The sequence below is a fragment of the Amphiura filiformis genome, chromosome 1 (assembly GCF_039555335.1).
Source record: "Amphiura filiformis chromosome 1, Afil_fr2py, whole genome shotgun sequence".
NCBI lineage: Eukaryota > Metazoa > Echinodermata > Ophiuroidea > Amphilepidida > Amphiuridae > Amphiura > Amphiura filiformis.
Window position 1 is genome coordinate 4158508 of NC_092628.1, and position 21184 is coordinate 4179691.

The 21184-nt window shown below is 38.1% G+C and overlaps 1 protein-coding gene across 1 annotated transcript in view; it reads left to right on the forward strand.

The window, feature by feature from the left end:
• The window catches only part of LOC140169678 (RNA polymerase II-associated factor 1 homolog), a 46018-nt gene that overhangs the window by 13588 nt on the left and 11246 nt on the right, over window positions 1-21184 (forward strand). The window contains exons 2-6 of the mRNA XM_072192975.1: window positions 7487-7510; window positions 7927-8141; window positions 17594-17660; window positions 18869-18970; window positions 20038-20086. Of these exons, the coding sequence (XP_072049076.1) occupies window positions 7487-7510; window positions 7927-8141; window positions 17594-17660; window positions 18869-18970; window positions 20038-20086 (457 nt within the window). The remainder of the gene's footprint in view (window positions 1-7486; window positions 7511-7926; window positions 8142-17593; window positions 17661-18868; window positions 18971-20037; window positions 20087-21184) is intronic.

The window sequence follows — 21184 nt, forward strand, 5'->3', positions numbered from 1 at the left end:
AAGTGAAATCAGAATATCCTGAAAGGAATTTAGGTAAAGAATTCAACGACACTGACCTCGCAGCAGCTAATGTTTTCATGTAAACATGGCGTCATTAAACATTTTAGCCTACGTTTAGTATCCTACTACCGGATCGTTGAAACAACAAAACCTCAATCCCCGGCCTCAACGAATTCACTCACCTTCCTACACCACCAGTTGAAATAAAACTCGAAACATCCCGTGTTATTCCTCAAAACTACATGCACCTTCATTAATAAAAAATTGAAATCCTAGTAGAAATCCGTTATCGAAAATTGTTTGATATAAAACGTCACCAAAAGTAATTTTTCTGAAGAGTAGATACCGCGTGTCAAAATGGCGGCCGCAGTCGCATCCCCCAGCTTTGTGCGTGTACCCAGGTCACGGTATGTCTACGTGACGAACAGTCAAGGTCAGAGAACAGCGCAACCTGTCTGCTGTAATATAATGGCTCCGCCCAATGAACGGCGCTGTCAATCATCCTTATTGCCTTTGTCGAACAGACTTTTACGCAGGTAAGAGCTCACGCTGTCCTCACTTTTAGGATCGACGAGCGTCAGGCCGACACAAGCTGGTTGTGTAGGAGACTATCATCGTGATGCCCACGTTGCAACCATTGGTCTGGATTACGGAAGAAATATTCATACCAGGACTGAAGCAAATGTGGCCATTTCTATGTTTGTACCGGGCATGTACCGGCCATTTTTCAACACGGAGCTAGCGGAAAATACTGCAAATTCGTCCAAGGTAAGCAAAGGGTTGGGGATCGCATTTTAACTTTGACTAAACTGTTTCGAGTTAAGGCACGCTAAAAGTAGACCATTTCGGGGGCTGTATTTGGTGTACATGTGACGTTTTGAACAGAGTAAAAAACGACCACTTATTCGCTATTGCTGATGAAGTCCGCCGAATCAGGTATACGTTAAGCCGGGGATTTTATTTCCAAGATGGCGTCTCCTGACATCGTAATGGAAGGATAATTTCAACATTGCCGTGGCGTACAACGGGGTAGCTGTCGTGAGTTAGTACCATAGGTTTGTGATAGGTGGCCCTTTTCCAGTGACAGTGTATTATATTGTCTTGCAAGATGAATTTGTGTAGTATATTATTCACCATCTTATCGTTAATAGGACTCATACATGTGAAGACAACCAACAATGTTGAATCTGAAAACGTGCATGACAAGTTTCTGGGTGCATTTGCCAGTGTTAAACCTAACCAAACATTACTCATGTCATCATCTTTTGAGTACAAATATCTTCCTGCAACAAACAGCATCACTGCAGGACTCAAACTTAACAATTTTCTACACACATCATTTATTTCAAAATGTTCTAGTGTTACTAATGCCAAGTGTATTTCACCATGTTCATTGTTGTATTACATCATGATTTTGATGCAAGCGGGTGATCTTCACCCTAACCCTGGGCCCTATACACCCAAATTTCCCTGTGGAATATGTGGGAAAGCTGCCAAGTGGAACCAGCGTGCCACTTGCTGTGATGGTTGTGATTCATGGTACCACGTTGAGTGTATGGGCATGTCAACACCAATTTATGAAGCTCTTCAGAGCAGTCAGATTTCTTGGATTTGCTGCCAGTGCGGCATACCAAATTTTGCCAGTAGTCTTTTTCCAATTCAACCTTTGAGCTCAGTAACAGTTTCTCTAGTCTTGCTAGTGATCACAGCGGGCCACTCAGTCCACCATTGGCAGCTTCATCACCATGTAAGTTAAGTGACTCACAAATTGGGTCAAAACCAAGTAGATCTAAAAATGGTAAGGCAGGAGCAAACAAATCAAAGCCCAAAGCTCCTAGAGTTACAAGACAGTCTCTCAAATCACTTGTCATCAATTTTTGCAGTATCCGTAGCAAAGTTGCAGACCTTGCAGTTTGTATTGAGAATTATGAACCAGACATAATTATTGGAACTGAAACTCACCTTGATAGCAATATCAACAGCAGTGAGCTCTTACCACCAAATTACACCATTGTGCGTAAAGATAGGGTAGGTGCCAAGCGTGGTGGGGTCTTGATTGCCCTGAAAAGTGACTTTTAAAATAGGGACCCACAGAGTTGATTTAGATACAAAATGTGAGGTGGTTTGGGTTACTATTAAGATCCAGGGAGCTAGAGACACCACCATAGGTGCCTTTTACCGATCCCATATTTTTGGGAACTCAATTGAGTACATGAATGAGCTTCATGACTCATTGACCAAGCTTAGAGCTACAAGCAACGGTCTAATATTTTTGGCAGGAGATTTTAATCTCCCAGACATTGAATGGGAAAATAACTCATTCAAAACAGGGGGCAATATCCTCTCTTTCCAAGAAATTACTTGAGATCACAGCTGAGTTTGGTTTGGAGCAGGTTGTGCGTGAGCCCACACGTGGGAACAACACACTTGACTTATTTTTTACCACCAACCCCACCTTGGTTGAAAAATCTATTGTGGTCCCAGGTATAAGTGACCATGATAGCATTCCATTGATCATAGTCAATTGTAGACCTAAAATCAATAAGCAGAAAGCTCATAAGATATTCTTGTACCACAAAGCTGATTTACAGGCTCTTAAAAGTGACCTAAAAAATTGGTCAGATTTATTTGTGAGAAAAAATGTCTCCAACAGCACAGTTAATGAGCTGTACAGTGATTTTCAGTGTGCTATAGAAGACGCAATGGACACACACATACCATCCAAAATGTCTACCAAGAGAAGCCAAACCCCCTGGATAAATAAGAAAATCAAACGCCTTCACAAGCGTAAGCAGAGAGCGTTTAATGCATACAAAAATCACCAAACCCAAGTAGTCATGAGAATTTCACTGAAATAAGAAAAACTGTATTTAAAGAAACCAGGAACTCATACAGGAGACATATTGCTGATGTTTGTTCTGATTCGCCTAAGAGCTTTTGGTCGTTTATAAAAAGCCTCAAGGTTGATGCTATGGGAATCCCAACACTTAAGAAAGATGGTAAGCTTGAGTCTGAAAATGTTTGTAAAGCTGAAATTCTGAATGACCAGTTTAGATCAGTCTTCACAAAGGAAGATAATAATCCACCCAAAGAGCAAATTCCTAAAATTCCAACCATGCCAGACATCACCATTTCGCCTGAAGGTGTAGCCAAATTACTTAAGGAGCTTGACCCCAAAAGGCCAGTGGCCCAGATGGGATCTCAGCGCCAGATCCTCCAATTGGCTGGGAGGAATTAGCTCCTGCCCTTTGTGTTATTTTTCAAAAATCCTATGACACTGGGGTACTTCCAAATTCATGGTTGCAAGCAAACATTTCACCTATCTTTAAAAAGGGAGATAGGACATTGGCGTCAAATTATCGCCCTGTTTCATTAACATCAATATGCTGTAAAACCTTAGAGCATATCTTGCATTCCAATATTATGAGGCATTTTGACCAATTTTCAGTTTTAACTGAAAAACAACACGGATTTAGAAGTAAACACTCAACATAATCTCAACTAATCCTCACGACTCATGATTTAGCTCACTCATTAAATAACAAATCTCAAGTGGATATGGTAATCATGGACTTTTCAAAGGCTTTTGATGTAGTTCCCCATAATAGGCTTTTAAACAAATTAAACAGATATGGTATTCACAACAAAACACATACATGGATCAGTAGCTTTCTCAGGCATCGTGTCCAGAGGGTCGTAGTCGGTGGTGAACACTCGACATGGACCAACGTTGCTTCGGGCGTCCCTCAGGGCACGGTGCTTGGACCGCTACTGTTCCTTGTATACATAAATGATCTCCCTGACAACATAGATTCCACAGTCCGTCTCTTTGCAGACGACTGTGTGTTATATCGTGAAATACAAAATCAGTTTGATGCAGATGCACTACAACAAGACCTGAACACACTCATAAAATGGGAAAAGGACTGGCAAATGCATTTCAATCCAGATAAGTGTTTTATAATGAGACTCACACATAAAAGATCTGTGTTCCATTTTGACTACACACTGGGTAATTCTATCTTGCAGACAACAAATAGCCACCCATACCTCGGCGTAACAATCACTGATAAACTCACTTGGAATAAACACATCGATAACATAACAGCATCCGCAAACCGCACCTTGGGCTTTATACGTAGAAATCTATATTCATGTCCCCAACATGTGAAAGAGTCGGCCTATAAGACACTGGTTCGTCCTTTGGTGGAATATTCATCCTCTACATGGGATCCGTATACACAAGTGCTTAACAACAAGCTTGAAATGGTTCAAAGGAGAGCGGCCCGTTTTGTAAGTGGGGATTACAAGTCAAAATCACAGGGTTGCATGACTGAGCTACTTCGACAGCTAGATTGGGAGTCGCTACAGTCCAGAAGGAAGTGTAGAAGACTGACCATACTTCAAAAAGCCATCACTGGTCACCTATCCCTACCTGTCGGAAAACTCCTTCAGCCCGCCCCACGTGCGTCACGGCATACTAACTCACAAGCCTTAGAACACTAGCAGCCACGAAAGACTGCTACAAGAACTCTTACCTGCCCAGAACAATCAGAGACTGGAATTCTATTCCAGACTCAATAGCTAAGCTACAAGAACCAAATACCTTCAAAGCAGCCATAGCAAGCCACATCTATAAGCAAGACTAATAAGCATAACATCAAGCGCACACCTTTCCTGACCGTGTGATTCCCGCAGGGAACGTTGGCCAGTATCCAGTCAAAGTCAAAGTCAAAGTATTATAATAGTCGGCGACGGCCGACGTTATTCATGTATAATATGCACTTTCAAATCAAATTATCAATTCAGTTTCCCACCATGGCTGCGTTTGAATGGGAATTATTTTGCCTACTCACCACAAGTTTAGGGAGCACATTTATTCAATATTTTGAGAAGTTATCAAATGTTCTGTTCTATATTGTTTGGCAATTAATGTCTTTTGCCAAGTACGTCGAAAATTGTAATTTTGTGATTTTGATCGCAAAGATCGGATATTTCTATTTCCGATTCCAATTCTGCACTCTTCGCAAGGGTGGAGAATTCGGCAGAACTTAGACGATAATTTTGCCTTTTTGGACACTAAAATGCATTCTATCCTTAATTTTCTTTCAACCGAGTCTTGATTTAGCAAGCACAATAAGGTGGGTACCAATGTTATATACCTTTGACAAAGCCGCTTTGATAGCGAGTCCGGTGAAATGGCGATTTTGTAATTTGTATCTGTTACTGTGTAGAAACTACCTCCCAAAATCTTACCGTTTATGAACCTTCTGCAACTCTAAATACAGATTGGATTCATTTCCTAAGAGGAATTTATAATAATCTCAACATACTTGTCCAATTTGGGAAAGAATAAAATGCTGAAAAGTGTGAAATTATGATCCAAAGTTGGTGCTCCACGGAGCAATTTTCCGCTGTTCAAGTGACTTGGACGATGCCATTTTTTCGTCTGCTATAGCATGGCATGATGGGTTCTCGTTTTAACTTCTATATTCTCGCCCAACTCATGAATATTTATTATTTTACGTCATCAACTGAAGCAAAATTTTGCGATCTTTCCAGTCATACCACACAAGACATCATTTGATCACAAAAAAATGGTGAAAATTCCTGTTTCTTGTAGCGTGAATTTCGGTACATTTTTACTACATTTTTTAACATCAAAATCATGTAAATTACGATTGCATTTTTGTTCAGGTGATTTTTAAATGAAACTTTGGTGTGTTTTTAAGACAGTTTTGTAAAGCTTACTGGCAGTTTCATCCGCGGATTCGTGCGGTAGCCAGTAGCCGCATTATGACATGCCATTTTACTGTGATTGGATGCTGCATGTTTCAACATTTCATATGCCCATATCTACCAGAACGTCCAGAAGTTGACAGACAGAAATGTGTCATCGTCAAAAGGGAAAATGGGCTAACTTCCTTATACTTTCAGGACTATTGAGCTCGGGTTTTCACAATTCTCTTTCTTTTTTGATGCTCTTTCCAGGGATGCCAAATTTGTTAGGGTTAGTTGAAGAAATCCAAAATCCACCGGACTCGCTACCTTTGATGAAATTCGAATATCTGACTTGCGCAAACCGTTAAGTGTGTATTTTCCATTAAGACAGACAAAATGGCGTGAGCCAGTCCTTTAGGTACGGTATGTATCGTAGGACTGGCGAGCGAGTCTAGTCTGCGCGCATAAAGTCCCAACTTATACTCATCACAATAAAACTTCTTACCAAGCAAACTTCTTACCAGGGTCTTAGCTAGAAATTGAGGGTTGCCCATCATTTGAATAAATTTGCCTGTCCTAATTTGACCTTTAAAATATTTACCAGACATCTATTTAGCCCATTGGGGGTTCAAAGAGTTCAAATATGTGCTGATATGGCCTTGTTCTACAATTTGGGTCTACTAAAAAGGGCAATTAGCTTTTCAAAACATACAATTTATGATATAGCATCTGTCAAAGGCATTAATTTTGCCCGTCCCAGGAGCAAACTGGCCGTCTAGAATGACGGCCAGACGGGTGGCTAGATAAGACCCTGCTTCTCCACGTAAACTTGTATGGCTCAAAATTCGGACCCATCGCTCGCCATTAAGTTTACTGACTTCCGTGTTTCGAAATTTGTTGACGTTTTAATGATCCCTGATTTTCCATTTCCAAATACGCAGTGACAGTAAACTTATTGGCGAGCGGTCCGCATTTTTAGCCGTACAAGTTTACGTGGTGAACTAGTCAGGGCTATTCGAAAAGAGAAGGGGACCATCCCCGGTACTGATATCTGCAATCAATCCTAGGTTCCAGGATCGTGCATAGGTAAAAAACTGCACGTTAAGCCTGTGCGACAATACTGAATTTGAGGTATGCATGTATAGGAAGAAGGAAGGAAGAAGAATAAATTTCCTAGCACTTCTCCACGCACTGACTGCATGACATCACATGCACAGAACTGACGAATCGTGTGCGTAGGACGGTAGGATCAGTGAAATCAATCAATAAGAACAATCATCCCCCATTTGTATATATCCCCAATGTACCAGTAATTTCTATCATGAATCTATGTCAATTTCTTAAAATTATAAGTGTGGAATGTTAATTATCAACTGATATTTTTTTAAATTTTGTTCTTAAATATGAGAGCAAAGCATTGATTTAAGAACTTAGCCAAAATTTAGTACTGGGCTTTATACCTGAGTGCACCCTTGTTCCCAGAATGTTTTGAAAAATAGGGAGTGGGCTTATAGCCGAAGGTGGGCTTATACCCGGGTGGTTACGGTAATGGTTGTTTTTTACTCTATTCAAAACGTGACATGTACACCAAATACAGCCCCCGAAATGGCCTACTTTTAGCGTACCTCAACTACGAAACAGTTTAGTCATTGGTCTGTACAAGCAAAATATTTAACAACCCAGAGAACAACTTACAGAACTTATGAATCCTATAATATGTAACTCACTTAATTAATTTTGATTATTTTTATGCTTATGTCTGCAGGTCAAGAGGAACAGGTCCTGGCAAGTAAGTACTAGGGTATATTTTCTATTTTAAACTGAATAGATACAAATATTTATTCCGCTATATCTTTAATACCTTGATGTAAAAATTTGATGTGTTTTTCTAGCCATGCATGGCATGACTCATAAAATCATATGTAATATGATCTGGTCCGTGGAGGCCAAAGGTGGCAAATTTGAAATTGATCAAATTGGGGTTTATGTCAGAATATTATCAATATCAAGCAATAACATAGGCCCTACTGTGGTACATGTATATTGCCCACGGTGCATTGTTGAATTTATGACATAAATGACAACTTATTCCTATCAGACCTAAAACCCATTGCAACCAAGTAGCTTGGTATGGATTTTCATTAAAAAATCAAGCCCTTGAATATCCTTCTCAATTGTAAAACATTAACCTTCTTTTTATAATAGGTCCGATATTGTATCCAGAGTGAAGTATGGCAATGCCCTTCCTGACATACCCTTTGACCCCAAGTTCATCACCTATCCATTTGAAGCTAACCGATTTGTACAGTACAATGCGACATCACTGGAGAGGAACTACAAGCATGAGCTGCTGGCAGAGCATGACTTGGGAGTCACTATTGACCTCATCAACCCAGACACCTACAGGATTGATCCTATGGGTGAGAAACTATTTGCATTATTTTATACTTAAAAGCAAGCATTAACTAGAGGCAAATGGTGGTCATAGACCACAAACCTAGCTGGGGCATGTTAGTATTTTGGAGGTATCTGACCCTGAAAGATGTTCCAAAATGTTCCCCTGGTCATGAGGTTTGTTGTCACGAGTTTGAGTCTTGTACTCCTTACAAATGTCCAGAAAATATAATTCTAAGATTTGACCCCAGATAACCTTTGACCTGATCCCTGCACAGTGTTCCAAAGTGTTCCCCTGGTCAGTAAGTTTGTTTTCACATAGTTTGAGCCCGTACCCCTTACAGATGTCAAGAAAATGCATTTCAAAAATAAATTTGACCTCTGCATGACCTTTGACCTGACCATTGCAAAATGTTCCCCATGGTCATGAGATTTGTTGTCACTGAGTTTGAGCCCGTACCCTTACAGATATCCAGAAAATGAAATTATAAGATTTGACCCCAGTTAACCTTTGACCTGACCCCTGCAAAGTGTTTCAAATGTTCCTTTGATCATTAAGTTTGTTGTCACCAAGTTTGAGCCCGTACCCCTTAAAGTTGTCCAGGAAAAGCATTTCTAAAATTTGACCTCTGTATGACCTTTGACCTGACCCTGAATTTGAATAACTTATCCTTCCCTTTTAAGCAATTTATGAACAATTTTAATTTTTACACTTTCGCTGGGATCCATGAATGGGTCTTTAATGACCTTTGACCCCAATTCCGTGTGCAAGTTATGGACACTGGGTAAAGCCGATGCACATGTGTAAGTGACGTCATTGTGCTATGTAATATGTGGCAGAAGGAGCATTTCAAGGTATTTGGTTATATACGAAATGCCCCTTAATGACCTTTTGACCCCAATTCTGTTTGCACCTTATGGGCACTGGATATAGCTGATACATATGTGCAAGATACGTAATTGTAGGGTGTAACCTGGAGGAGAAGCATTTTGAAATTTCCCCGGGGCTGAATAATAGGGGGGGCAAAGATTTTTGGCAGGCCAAAAGGGGGGGCAAGCATTTTTGGCAGGTCGAAAGGGCGTCAAGCGATTTTTGGCAGGTCGAAGGGGGGGCAAGCAATTTTTGGCACAGATATTTTGGGCACCGTTTCTATATTACGCCCTACAAAAGGCGTAGGAAAATGTTACTGAACACGTTCAAATATGCAAAATTTCCTGCTTTCGCTGCGCTGCATTAGATGTTAAGACAATTTAAGGTTTTAAATTCGGGTTCCCCAAAATCTTGCATGTTTAAGGAGGGGGGAAAATATTTGTTTGGCACATCAAAGGGGGGGCAAAGGTTTTTGGCACGTCGAAGGGGGGGCAAAGGTTTTTGGCATGGCCAAAGGGGGGGGCAAGCGATTTTGGCAGACCATTTTGAGAATTCACCCCGGTACACATAATTATTGCACCACCCCTAAAGAAAGAAAGAAAGAAAGAAAGGATCGGATAGAAAAACAGGACCTACAACCCTGGACAAAAGGGTTGGAATGAAATTAATACGGTATTGCAAATGAGCCCCGTTCCCCGATCAATGTTGAATCCTGACATTTTGTTCATAATAAGGCTCAGTAGTACCCAACATTGATTGGTGGGGCAGGGGAGGTATTGGGGTGAGGGTAATGTTTAGACTTGACACTCAAGAAAGTGCCATTTCATCACTCTAGAAATAACGAAAATATGGCCATTACAAGGTGCACATTCTATTTTTCATTCCAACCTATTTTGTCTAGCATTGTATTTGAAAAGTTGAAAAAAAATCATCTAATTTTGGTTTTTTGGCCATAAAATAAAAAGTAAATAAGATATGGACCTGCAATTTGGAGGCTAAGCAGCTCTTATCATTATCCTTTACCACAAAAAGTGACAATAGCTAATCCGTCATATTTAGGGACTGGTCACTAAAATTCCTAATATCCTATTTTTGGCCCTGTTTAGAAACACAATTGATCACTTTAAATGCCAAAAAATAAGTCTACAAACTTGTAAAACATTATTTAGATCAACAAAAATCTGAAATCTATTCTGTATAAATAAATACTAAGGAAAAATAAAATATCGGGATCAAAATAAAAAAGCTACCATGCAGGATTCGAACCCACGCTGTCAAATCTGCTCGTTTAACTGGTACGCACTCTATCAATGGAGCTATTTAATGTTACTCGATTTGTTTGCGATAATTTAGACCATATCAATGTATGAGTTTTACGGTATGCAGACACAATAAAGATTTTAATACTATGTCCCTATACTGTTTACAGGTTTGCATACCGTGCATTTTTTCTATTTATGTCAAGTTTTGGAATCTAATTTGTGAAGAAAAGGTCTGAATACCGTGGTTCTCTATTCAATAAGCCAATTATTGTTGCATAAAACAAGTGGATTAGTTTAAAACACTTTTTATTCATTTATAAAGAATCTCTAGTACAAAAGTGCACGTTGAATTACAACGCCTCAATAGCTCAGTGGATAAGGCGACTGGCAGTTAACGGAAGGGCTTGGGTTCAATTCCCGGCCTTTTTTAAAATTTCTTTTGTTTTAATTTGCTTTTGCCAATGAATAAAAATTAAATTAAATGCTTCGTTTTTGTACTGAACATTTGATTTTATTTTTCCTTTCTACAGACTTACAATAAGAACAATATAGCTATAAAACCTGCAAAATATACTACACATGTTGACTATCTACTGAAGACGAAATAATGATTTTCTATGTGTTTTGTATATTTTTTAACATAAAAAAACATTTATTTCAGTTTTTCATGTTCTGTTTCTAAGATTATACTTTCATGAATTACATTTATGATATTTCATTTACATGTAAAGGGTAAAATGAACATTTCTTGGACGTACAACACTTATAATGCAATATATGACGTTATATGAGCTACTTTAGTTGAATTGCATGAACTTCAAATTAAAGGCTGCATGTACATAAATTGATCGCTCCCTTACACTAGTGACACTAAAACAATTTTGGTTTTGTCATTGAGGAAAAGACAATAAATTTTTTATTTTGATGTAAATTTTCATGTAAATCGAAAAAAAAATAAAAAAACTATAGCTATAAAACACGTGTCATTATGTAATTTCGGTAGCCTTAGAGACAACCCTGGACAAAAGGGTTGGAATGAAATTAGTACGGTATTGCAAATGAGCCCCGTTCCCCCGATCAATGTTGAATCCTGACATTTTGTTCATGTGCGCTCAGTAGTACCCAGCATTGATTGGTGGGGCAGGGGAAGGTATTGGGGTGAGGGTAATGTTTAGACTTGACACTCAAGAAAGTGCCATTTCATCACTCTAGAAATAACGAAAATATGGCCATTACAAGGTGCACATTCTATTTTTCATTCCAACCTATTTTGTCTAGCATTGTAGCTTGGGGGTTGTAAACCCCCAGCTAGGTAAAAACCCACAGTGGTAAAAACCTAAGTGTACAGAGCAATGTTGAAATAATTACAGTACAATACATACAGCAGAATATGAAATGGAGCTGCATTAATTAAAACATTTTTTATATCTAAACCACAAAATGTAAAAAGATGCACACATTATGATGGTTGGACTTACAGCACTCATTTTAAATTGTTGAATTGACATATTTATGAATATCGACACGTATTGATCTAATCTAAATTTAAGTCATCCACCCAATATTAGAATTACAAAATTAATACAATGAAATCGATATAATTTTCTTACCTTGTTTGTTGCTCATTCAAGATGACAAAACACAGAAAATACAAATACGTTGACATCAACTAAATATGTAAACAGTTATAATAGCAAATGCTCAAAGATCGTGAATCCCTTAAGCGCGCTTCAGACTCCGAGTATTGTACGTACAATATTGTATACACAATATGTACGTTATTTAATCTATTGCCATTCTATTTCCAGTAATGTTAAAGTTCTAACGAATGTTTGATGACGAAAAATCGATAATATGTTACATACAATATCTAGCAGAAATATATTATTGATTTTACGTCATCAAACATTCGTTAGAACTTAACATTAGTGGATATATAGAATGGCAATAGATTAAATAACGTACATATTGTACATGATTCTGTGCCATATACTGGGGTACCCAAAAAGGTGGCTTTGTTACATTTTGATGTGCAGTTTGGATTTCAAAACACTGTCTCTTGAGTATTCCTTCACTTAGAAGATTCAATTAGGTCTTAAATTGAGGATAATTTATTCTTTATTACTCATGTTTTTATCCTGTTTTAAAATATTTTTCAATTATTTTCTTATGACGTTTGGCATGAAATGTGCCAAGGGTGGCTGAGGATTAGGGGGAGGAGGATTAGGGGGAGGGATTCATATTGTAAATTTGATTTAAAACCCCCTTTAAATATTTGAATCTAGTAAAAAAATGTCTAAATGAACTCCCAGACATCTAAACCAAGTAAATAAATACAGAAGTTCATTTAAAAGACCAATACTTGCTCAGAATGATTGTAAATGTGAAAAAAAAGAGGTGGGGTTACATCCTCCCTACTTTGTGATTGTTTTGCCCGCACTCTCTCGTTTTTTACCCGATTTCCATAAAAAGGTGTCAAAATGCTCAGAAGGATGAACCACTTCAAATGAGATGTGTAGGTAAAATGTTTGAACCATTTCATTTTTTTACTATGTAACACAAAGGTACCCCAGGTTGTGACACAGGACCACATACAATATTGTACGTACAATAAAAAGTCTGTATACTGCTTGACTCAAAACATTTCAGAATTGGGATTACATCTATACTGATACTTGAACAGAATACAGCAGAACTAAAACTGGTTACAAAAATTTCACAAAGTAATGTCCTTGTGCAGATGGTATGGTACTGAAACAAGAGTGTTGGTGTAGTTGAAAATGGATATGTGATCCCAATAATCTCACTCTCTTATATGGTTCAAAATCTGGTTTCTATTTCAAAACCAATTTCACTGGTGACCCCGTTCTTATCACAAGAGTTTATAAAATGTGGTGTTTTTCTTTCAATCATAAAAAGGATAATTGACCAGACAATTCTTGGGGACCATAAATTTGGTCAGAAATGTTCCTTTTTTATTTATTGTCTTCGCTCAGAGCAGTAGTGACCCACTAAATGCATAATGGGTCGATGAACTGGTATATGCCCCTAAGAGTGTACTATATCTGGTATAATTTATTATAATAATGGTTGTAAACTGACATATTTTCTGTACAGAGATGTAAAATAGGGCACTCTGGTAGCTTTGCTTTCACCTGCCATTATTTTAACTATTGCTTACTATACACTCTAAATTACAGGGATTTGAATTCAAATCCAAAAGACTTACTTACAAAACTTTCAAAGACTGTAGTTAGGACCAATCAATATAGGATTAAAATGAGTCTTTACAAAGTTTTATCAATTTCAGTCCCACAGGATTTAAAAATAAAACTTTCAGATTAAAAGTTTAAATTTACAAAGAGCAAATGTTAATACTTCAAAGACTTATTTTCAAGTTTAAAAGATTGAATTTTTAAATCCAAGGCGGACTGTAATCAGTGACAAAACCTTTGGATTAAAAAATAAGACTATCCTTAGACTTAAAATGTCAAATCCTTGAAAGATTAAAAATGCAAGTAACAGCGAGTCCATTGGATTTAATATTCAAGTCCTTTAAGATTTACTTTTAAGCATATCTGGGATTTATTTCAAAATAATATAAATCTTTATGGGGATTTAAATATCGATATTAATTACAAGTCTGTGTGACTTCTTATCAAGTAATACGTCTATTCACAGAAGTAATACCAAGTCAGGACTACTTCTTTCATAAAGTTCAAGCAATAGTCTGCAGTGCCATGATAATTCCAGTGTCACTGCAGTGGCCGAGTGTTATCCTTCATGGAAATAAGCTTACCCATTTATAGATTATATATGTGTATAGGTAAGCTTATACAGCAGAAGCACAGACTACTACCTTGGCGATTGAAGATAATGTTCACATTGGCCCTTCGTGCACAACAATGTAAGCTTTTTCATGGAAGATATAGTCACTGACATTGGCAATTACAGCATTTGGGATGTAATGCCATTCTGCAAAACAAATTCGTCCATATCACTTCATTCATTCGCTCGCCACCACACAAAATCGCAAAAGAAAGATGGCGGCTGAGCAGTCCAGGAAAACGTTTCGATTTGATCACGTGCACGCACCATCGCGCAAGGGTGATTTTAAGCGAGCGACGGGCGCCGCTTGGCCCCCAGAAACCAGGCAACTGCGCTGCGTGACAAGGCAAAATAATATAGACGGGCGACACCCATTTTCTCCCGAGTGGCGCTCGTATGTCTCCAACACTACCTGACTCTAAAATTTAAGTAGAAATTACCTGTAAGCTTAACAAGTTTTGTTGATGAAAACATCGTTTTAAATCATGAACTGCGTGACGCACGTAGAATTCAGTGCCCAGGTCAGTCTGCATAAATTATTGTAATTTAGTTATCGGCAGCTTTCCGATCGTGCACGAGTTGGACTCGGGGAAAAGATTTCATTCATGGAGTTACCCCCGAAGATTTTCGGTAAACTAGCGACTATTTCCGGTGGGGATGACGTCATGAACATGAACCATGACCCCATTAAATATTAAAATGGCCGTCACATACAGAAAAAACTATGGAAATTGATTGAGTTTTCGCCAAGTTTTTGCACCTTTTTCTGACCACGCTTTGAACAAAACTGACATGGAAATGAGAAAATTTATCATAGCGACTAGTGATGGAATATCACGGCTGGAAATGCACTTTAACGTTTTATTTGAGCAATAAAGTTTGTACAACACCGCACAGTCAGTGCACTGTGTAGTGGGGGAGGTGCACTGCAGAGAGCACGATGTGAGCTAGCCCTAGAACTCTGGCCATAGTATCCGTTTTTACTTCCACTAGGGCCAGAGGCACTTACATTGAAAAAATTGTTGGAGATGGTTGAACGCAACAGAACAAATAAATGATGAAAATTGACCTTTTCATTGTGTTCGTGGGTCACCGCAAGAGCTGTAAAATTCCATTTGAAAAAACATATTTTTCATATTTATGCACTTTCCCTACCTATTTAAATGAACCTCAATATTGACCAACATATTGTACCCATTTGTGTTACCTTCAATTCGACGATCCCTGTTGATTTGCCGTGAAAACGCTTGCATTTACTTGGAGGAATTGTTCAGTTCTTCCGTTATTTACATCATTGGCATCATTTGACCTCTTGACCTGATGCGAAATCTTCCTATAAATTGAAGACCGAATTGAAAAGACTAGTTTGCGTATGACGTCCTGTCAACCAGACCAAAAATGCCGTCCTGCGCAGGTCAGTAACCAATCACGTCGCGCCTTTGCCCTGACGCCAGACGCAAACTAGTCTTTTTAATTCGGTCTTCAATTTATACCATCATGCAACCGCATCTGACCTCGCCACATCTCGGGGTCGTCATGTCCATTTTACTTGTGGGGTGGATAAATGACAGAGTAGTGGACTAGGAATAGTAAATTAACATGAAACGTAAAACACCTGTATAAAACGAGAATAACTCACGCATGTCCGACCGGCCGGCCGCCCGTTGGAATAAAAAATACACGCTGGATTGTCTTGGAACTCCAAATGCTTTAGTTACAAACAGAGATTGCGCTAGTAAAAAATGCATTTCAGCCCCTGCCAAAGTTCATTTTCGGACTCCCTCGTAAAGTAGAATAGTCCAAATTATCGTAACCTTTGACATTGCCAATATCACACAAATGTCGTCTATTTCATACCGTAAAGAAGTATGACCAAGTTTCTGAAGAATATTGGTAAGTTTAAAGGCCAGATATCAGGCTAACGAATATGATCTGCATATATAGAAAGATCCGATCGTTGTCCGAACGTCAAAATTTGATAAATGTCAATGGTACAATTCCAAGCACGTGAAAGTCGTTAGGTCATTTCTCAACACAATACCTGTCAGAGGATAATTTACATAGGCACAAAAGACCGTGTTCAACGAAGCGTTACTCAGCCAAACATGGCAGAGTAGGTCCCGGATGGTCGTACATGTTCCTATCTCCACAACGTTATACCTTTCCAACAAGGAAAGAGATACAAAAGGCAACTGTCTAATGTGAGCGTACTGCACGGTGTAATTTTTTAATTAATTTATTTTTTTAATAACATTATACTGCAGTGCTTTTATTTTAAATCCCCAAACTTGAAATAATAATTTTAAAAAAAAAAGTGGCCCCTGGTTCATCCAAAGTGGCCCCTGGTTCACTCCAAATCTTGATGAACCAGGGGCCACTTTTTTTGCCAAAGTGGCCCCTGGTTCACACGTTCTTATTTTCACCCTTGCCATCGCGTTGTGATTGGTTTAATGTTTAAGTCTTTCGAAAGATTTAAAAATAGATTTTCATTTCCCGATCCCAAAAGTAAAATTTAAATCCAACCCACGTAAAATAAATCTTAAAGACTTAAAAATTTACAAGTCTCAACTAATATTTCAAGTCTTTCCAATTTAGAGTGTACACCAATCACTGTCACTATTATTCAAGTTTTTTGCAATAACCTTTCAATTCCCACTGAGCCCTTCCAAAATCATATTAGCCATCAATCCTCTCATACACACATTCCCTGGGCTTGGATGACGAACAGATGATAATTGCATTTTGAGAACAGGGTATGAGTTTTTTGTACCCATTATTGTCAAAGGTTATTCAATGAATATACAAATATATTGGGGTTCAAGAACTGTGCCCTGATAGATGAGCAAAAGAACATGTGCAATTTCACTTTGTTGTAGTTCGCAACACAAACTTAAATAACGGGCAAAACAGACACATCATTTATCGGTATGCCCTATCTATCTACCTATTGTGCAGAGCTACTACGGTATGGGTTCCTCGTACTAACTTTGTTGCCAGCGGAAGAAAAGCGGGAAGATTACAGTGGTTTGTTGCCAGCGGAAGAACCAAACGATTACAATACCTAGCTGGGGGGTGTAAACCCCCCAGCTAGGTAAAAACCCAGTATTATTTTTAGTAAGTCTGTGTAATAATGAAAGTCTATAAAAAATAATGAATAATGAAATGCGACCCAACGCCAGTGAATGAAGCAAGAAACCTTGTTGTATGTTTTGTTTTGTTTTTCTGGAAGGGGCTAAATAAATTGGCCCTGAAAAAAAGTCACATTGTTAAAGTTTTCAGTAAAAATTAATCCACTCTTGCCAAAAGAGGGCTGCTGTTTTTTTGTCCCCTTAATTAATTCATATAACACTGCAATGTGATATAAATGTCTCAATTTCACCCTTTCCCACACCTGTTTACCTGCATTGAGGCACAGATTTTACTCTTCTTAAATCAATATGGAGCCATGGTGTTCAGAACATTTTTATTATAAAAGATGATTTGCTCTATATTTTTATTCCCTTATTTCAATTACTAGCCATGTTAGATCCAGCAGATGAGAAGTTGTTAGAAGAAGAAATCGCTACACCGGGGGATTCTAAAAGGCAAGTACTTGAACAAGTCAACTCTTTCTGACTTGAAAAATGGAAATATTGGGATCAGGGTTCCTGCTAGGTCCAAAATGATGGGCCCAGTTACCAACACAAGACACTCAGACCTAAATATGCCAAGTGACACTCCAACTGACAGTAAGACTATGTTCCTGTGACCAGTCATTGTCCTTAATGACATTGCACATCCCAGTTCCAGCAGTGCAAGCTCTGCTCAGCTGACTCTAGCTCAAGGGTCTGCTGGGTAATATAGGGGACATTGACTTGGCACGCTGGTTTACGCCACTCATACCAGCTGTTCCTGGTAGGATGGAGTGCCCAATCTCTGATGATGGTTTAATTAAATCTACCTCGCAGAATACCCCTCAGAAAAGATGCGTTATCTCCATGTTGTTTGAAGATTCAGGGGATTATTTTTGAGTATCATAAGCACTAGTAGTAAGTCCCAGAATAATGTTAAATAAAAGTTTTATTGTATTTCTTATTTTGTGTAATGAACTTTGAAATGTAAAAATAGGCATCGGGGTTAGTTGAAACTTTTGAGGTGGGGTTAGTTGACACGCGAAAATCGCATAGAAAAATATGGTTAAAAACTTGACTTTTTAAAAATGTGTAACATGTTTACCATTTCTTCAATATTGCTTTAATATGGTTAAAAAGCAATAATACAAGCAAAAAGTGCACACAGAAAGTACATTTTATAATATTTTAGGCTTCTCATATTTTGGTCCATGGTCACACTCGTCACCTTGTGTCCTAAGTATTGACCCGCACTCACACATATTTATTTATTCATTTTTTCACACTGATTGTATGTTAAAGGGTGCCTTCAAGGGAAGTATAACCCTAGCAACACAATAATAATTATTTTGAAATTTTTACAAGCGGTGTTTCAACTAACCCCACCCTATGTTTCAACTTACCCCAGGGGTGGGGTTAGTTGAAACACTTTTTTTCAAATTTTCAAATTGGATTATATGAATAATCATAAGCAGGTCCAATAAAGTTTAAGGCTGTATTTGTAGCATACATGTATATGTTTATACTGATATGGTTAGTGTTTCTTGAAAGTAATCGGTTTGTGTTAAAAAGCCGATTTTGTGAAAAATGTTTCAACTAACCCCAATCTCCCCTATAGTATTATTTCCTTCCTTACCCTTAACAAAGAATAATGATATTTTATTATTACGTTGTTCCTTCAGATCAAGGCAACACACAAAGAGTGTATCATGGCTGAGGAAGACAGAATATATATCCAGTGAATACAATAGATCTGTACATAGTAGCGCCAAAGCAGAAACTAAGTAAGTTGTCATAGATCATATCAAATTCAAAATAATTCTTGCTTTTGGGTGTGTCCCAGGGGTCAAAAAATCAGCAACAGCCCCAACATCCTGGTATAACCACATTGGGCTATTCCAGCTGAAATCCTTGTACCTCCTATGGAAGATATGACAATAATCTCCCACACAGGGGGTGTAGGTTTCAAATGGAGGTTCAGGTAACCCCATTTGAAATTCCCGCTCCCTCTGTGGGAGATTAAGGTCATGTCCGGGGGCGGATCCAGGCAATAGAGGGGGCACCCACACAAAGTCGGGCGCCGCTCTGCAAAAATACATAAAGTCAGGCGCCGCTTTGCAAAAAATCTGCCCCTGATGTCTTCCATGAGAGTGTAAGGATTTCAACTGGTATATCCCATTATAATGCTGCATTTCTTGAAATATGGTGAAATATTAAAGAATCTGTACACCGGACGATTTACCGTTTCCGATTTTGATTAAGATACTTCTTGCATTGATCCCGAGATGCGGAAAAAACCAATAGTCGTTTTGTCTCACATAAATGAATAAATAACAAATACCCCCCTCACATCACCCTAATCATCATCCCTTATCCACTTTGGTCTCTGTCGATACCAGACGTGTGCTTTTGTTGTTCCTATTTGCGTGTATTTTACTGACGACCACACCGAGGTAAAGCCAAACTAAACCAGTATTGTACGGCTAGGGACTGTTTTGACTACATTTTCTCAGCGAAAAGTGACAAAACAAGCCAAAACTTAGCTTTATTTTTGTGCCTGTATTAGTTAAATTTTGAAGCCTGGTACTACAGGCTGCATCAAAATGATTGTTGTTCTTTACACATGGGTCAGTTAAAACAAGCAAAATATTTCATTTCTAATTCTAATGCAAAGTATAATAATTGAAATAGTATTTTTAAATATATTTTTAAATATATTATATTGATTTTGTTGGAATTTGCCTGTGCATTTTGTTTAAAATCCAACGTCCTTTTGCCAAACCTCCAAGATCATTTGGAATCTATATTATAGATCAGTTTATGTGACCAATGATATTTGTTTATTTTTCAGAGTTGCATACAGCTTGAAGAAGCAGTTCAATGAAGAGGACCTATACAGAGTGAGTATACAGCTCATCAGACTTACCCACCATCAGAGCTTATTTCCCTAACAGGTGGAAAATTTAAGGGCATGTTTTCTGTAGGTAATTAGTATTGGTTTTAATATGTTGCATGCATACAGTACATTGATATTTTTACTTCTGCATAGTTTTGTCATGTTATTTGCATATTGAATATTAATGAGCTTATTTGCATACTGCATATTATTTGTATTTACAAACCTTTGTTATTTACACACCTTTGTGTAGGGGCCACCTTCATTTTGAACCACGTAATTCTAATTACTTGTGAGCTTTTGGATTGGCCAGAGAGGCACTATTTCAACAAACTTATTTCAAAACAGCTGTGACCGTTGTCAATTATCAACTCCAACAGAGTTTAAATGCCATAACAGCTGCAGCATCACATGACTTGTTTCATATGATGTCATGAGAACTTGTACTGAAAGTCGATGTGCAGCATATAGACACTATAATGAAAACGAAACTGTAATTGTTATTAGCAGTATTCAGCAAATTCCTTCAGTGGTGTCCGTCTGCTCTTTCTGATTATCGCGTAAAAAGAAATAGGTCACACAATGCTACGCAGCTTGACCAGCGAATGAGGTGCCGATATGATGATGATGTGATTTAATCAGCCAATCAGAACCCTACTTCCATGTGCACATGTACAGCTGTACGCCATAAACAGTGCCAAATCGGCAAACTGCTTTAACCTTGCTGAAAACTCGGGCCAAGAAAAAAAAATTGTTTGCTTGCCCTCAAATGAATTTTAACAATTGGGTCGGTCGGTCGGGATTTTTTTTTTTTTTTTTAATTAGGAAGGTTAATTAAGGCTCAACATCGGAAAAATGAGACAATTTTGGTGTCAAAAAGAATCAAATAACATTACAAAACAACTAAAATGATGAACACAAGCTCTAAACTACATTTTTTTTACATCTTCAGGAATTTCCAAAAATAGGGTCGGTATTCTTTTGTACAGTAAATAAAAAAAAAACAGCTTTTCTGATTTCCAAAATTAGGGTCGGTCGGTTGAGGGCAAGCAAACATCTTTTTTTTTTTTTTGCCTCAGCAGTACAGAATATAGGATGAGAA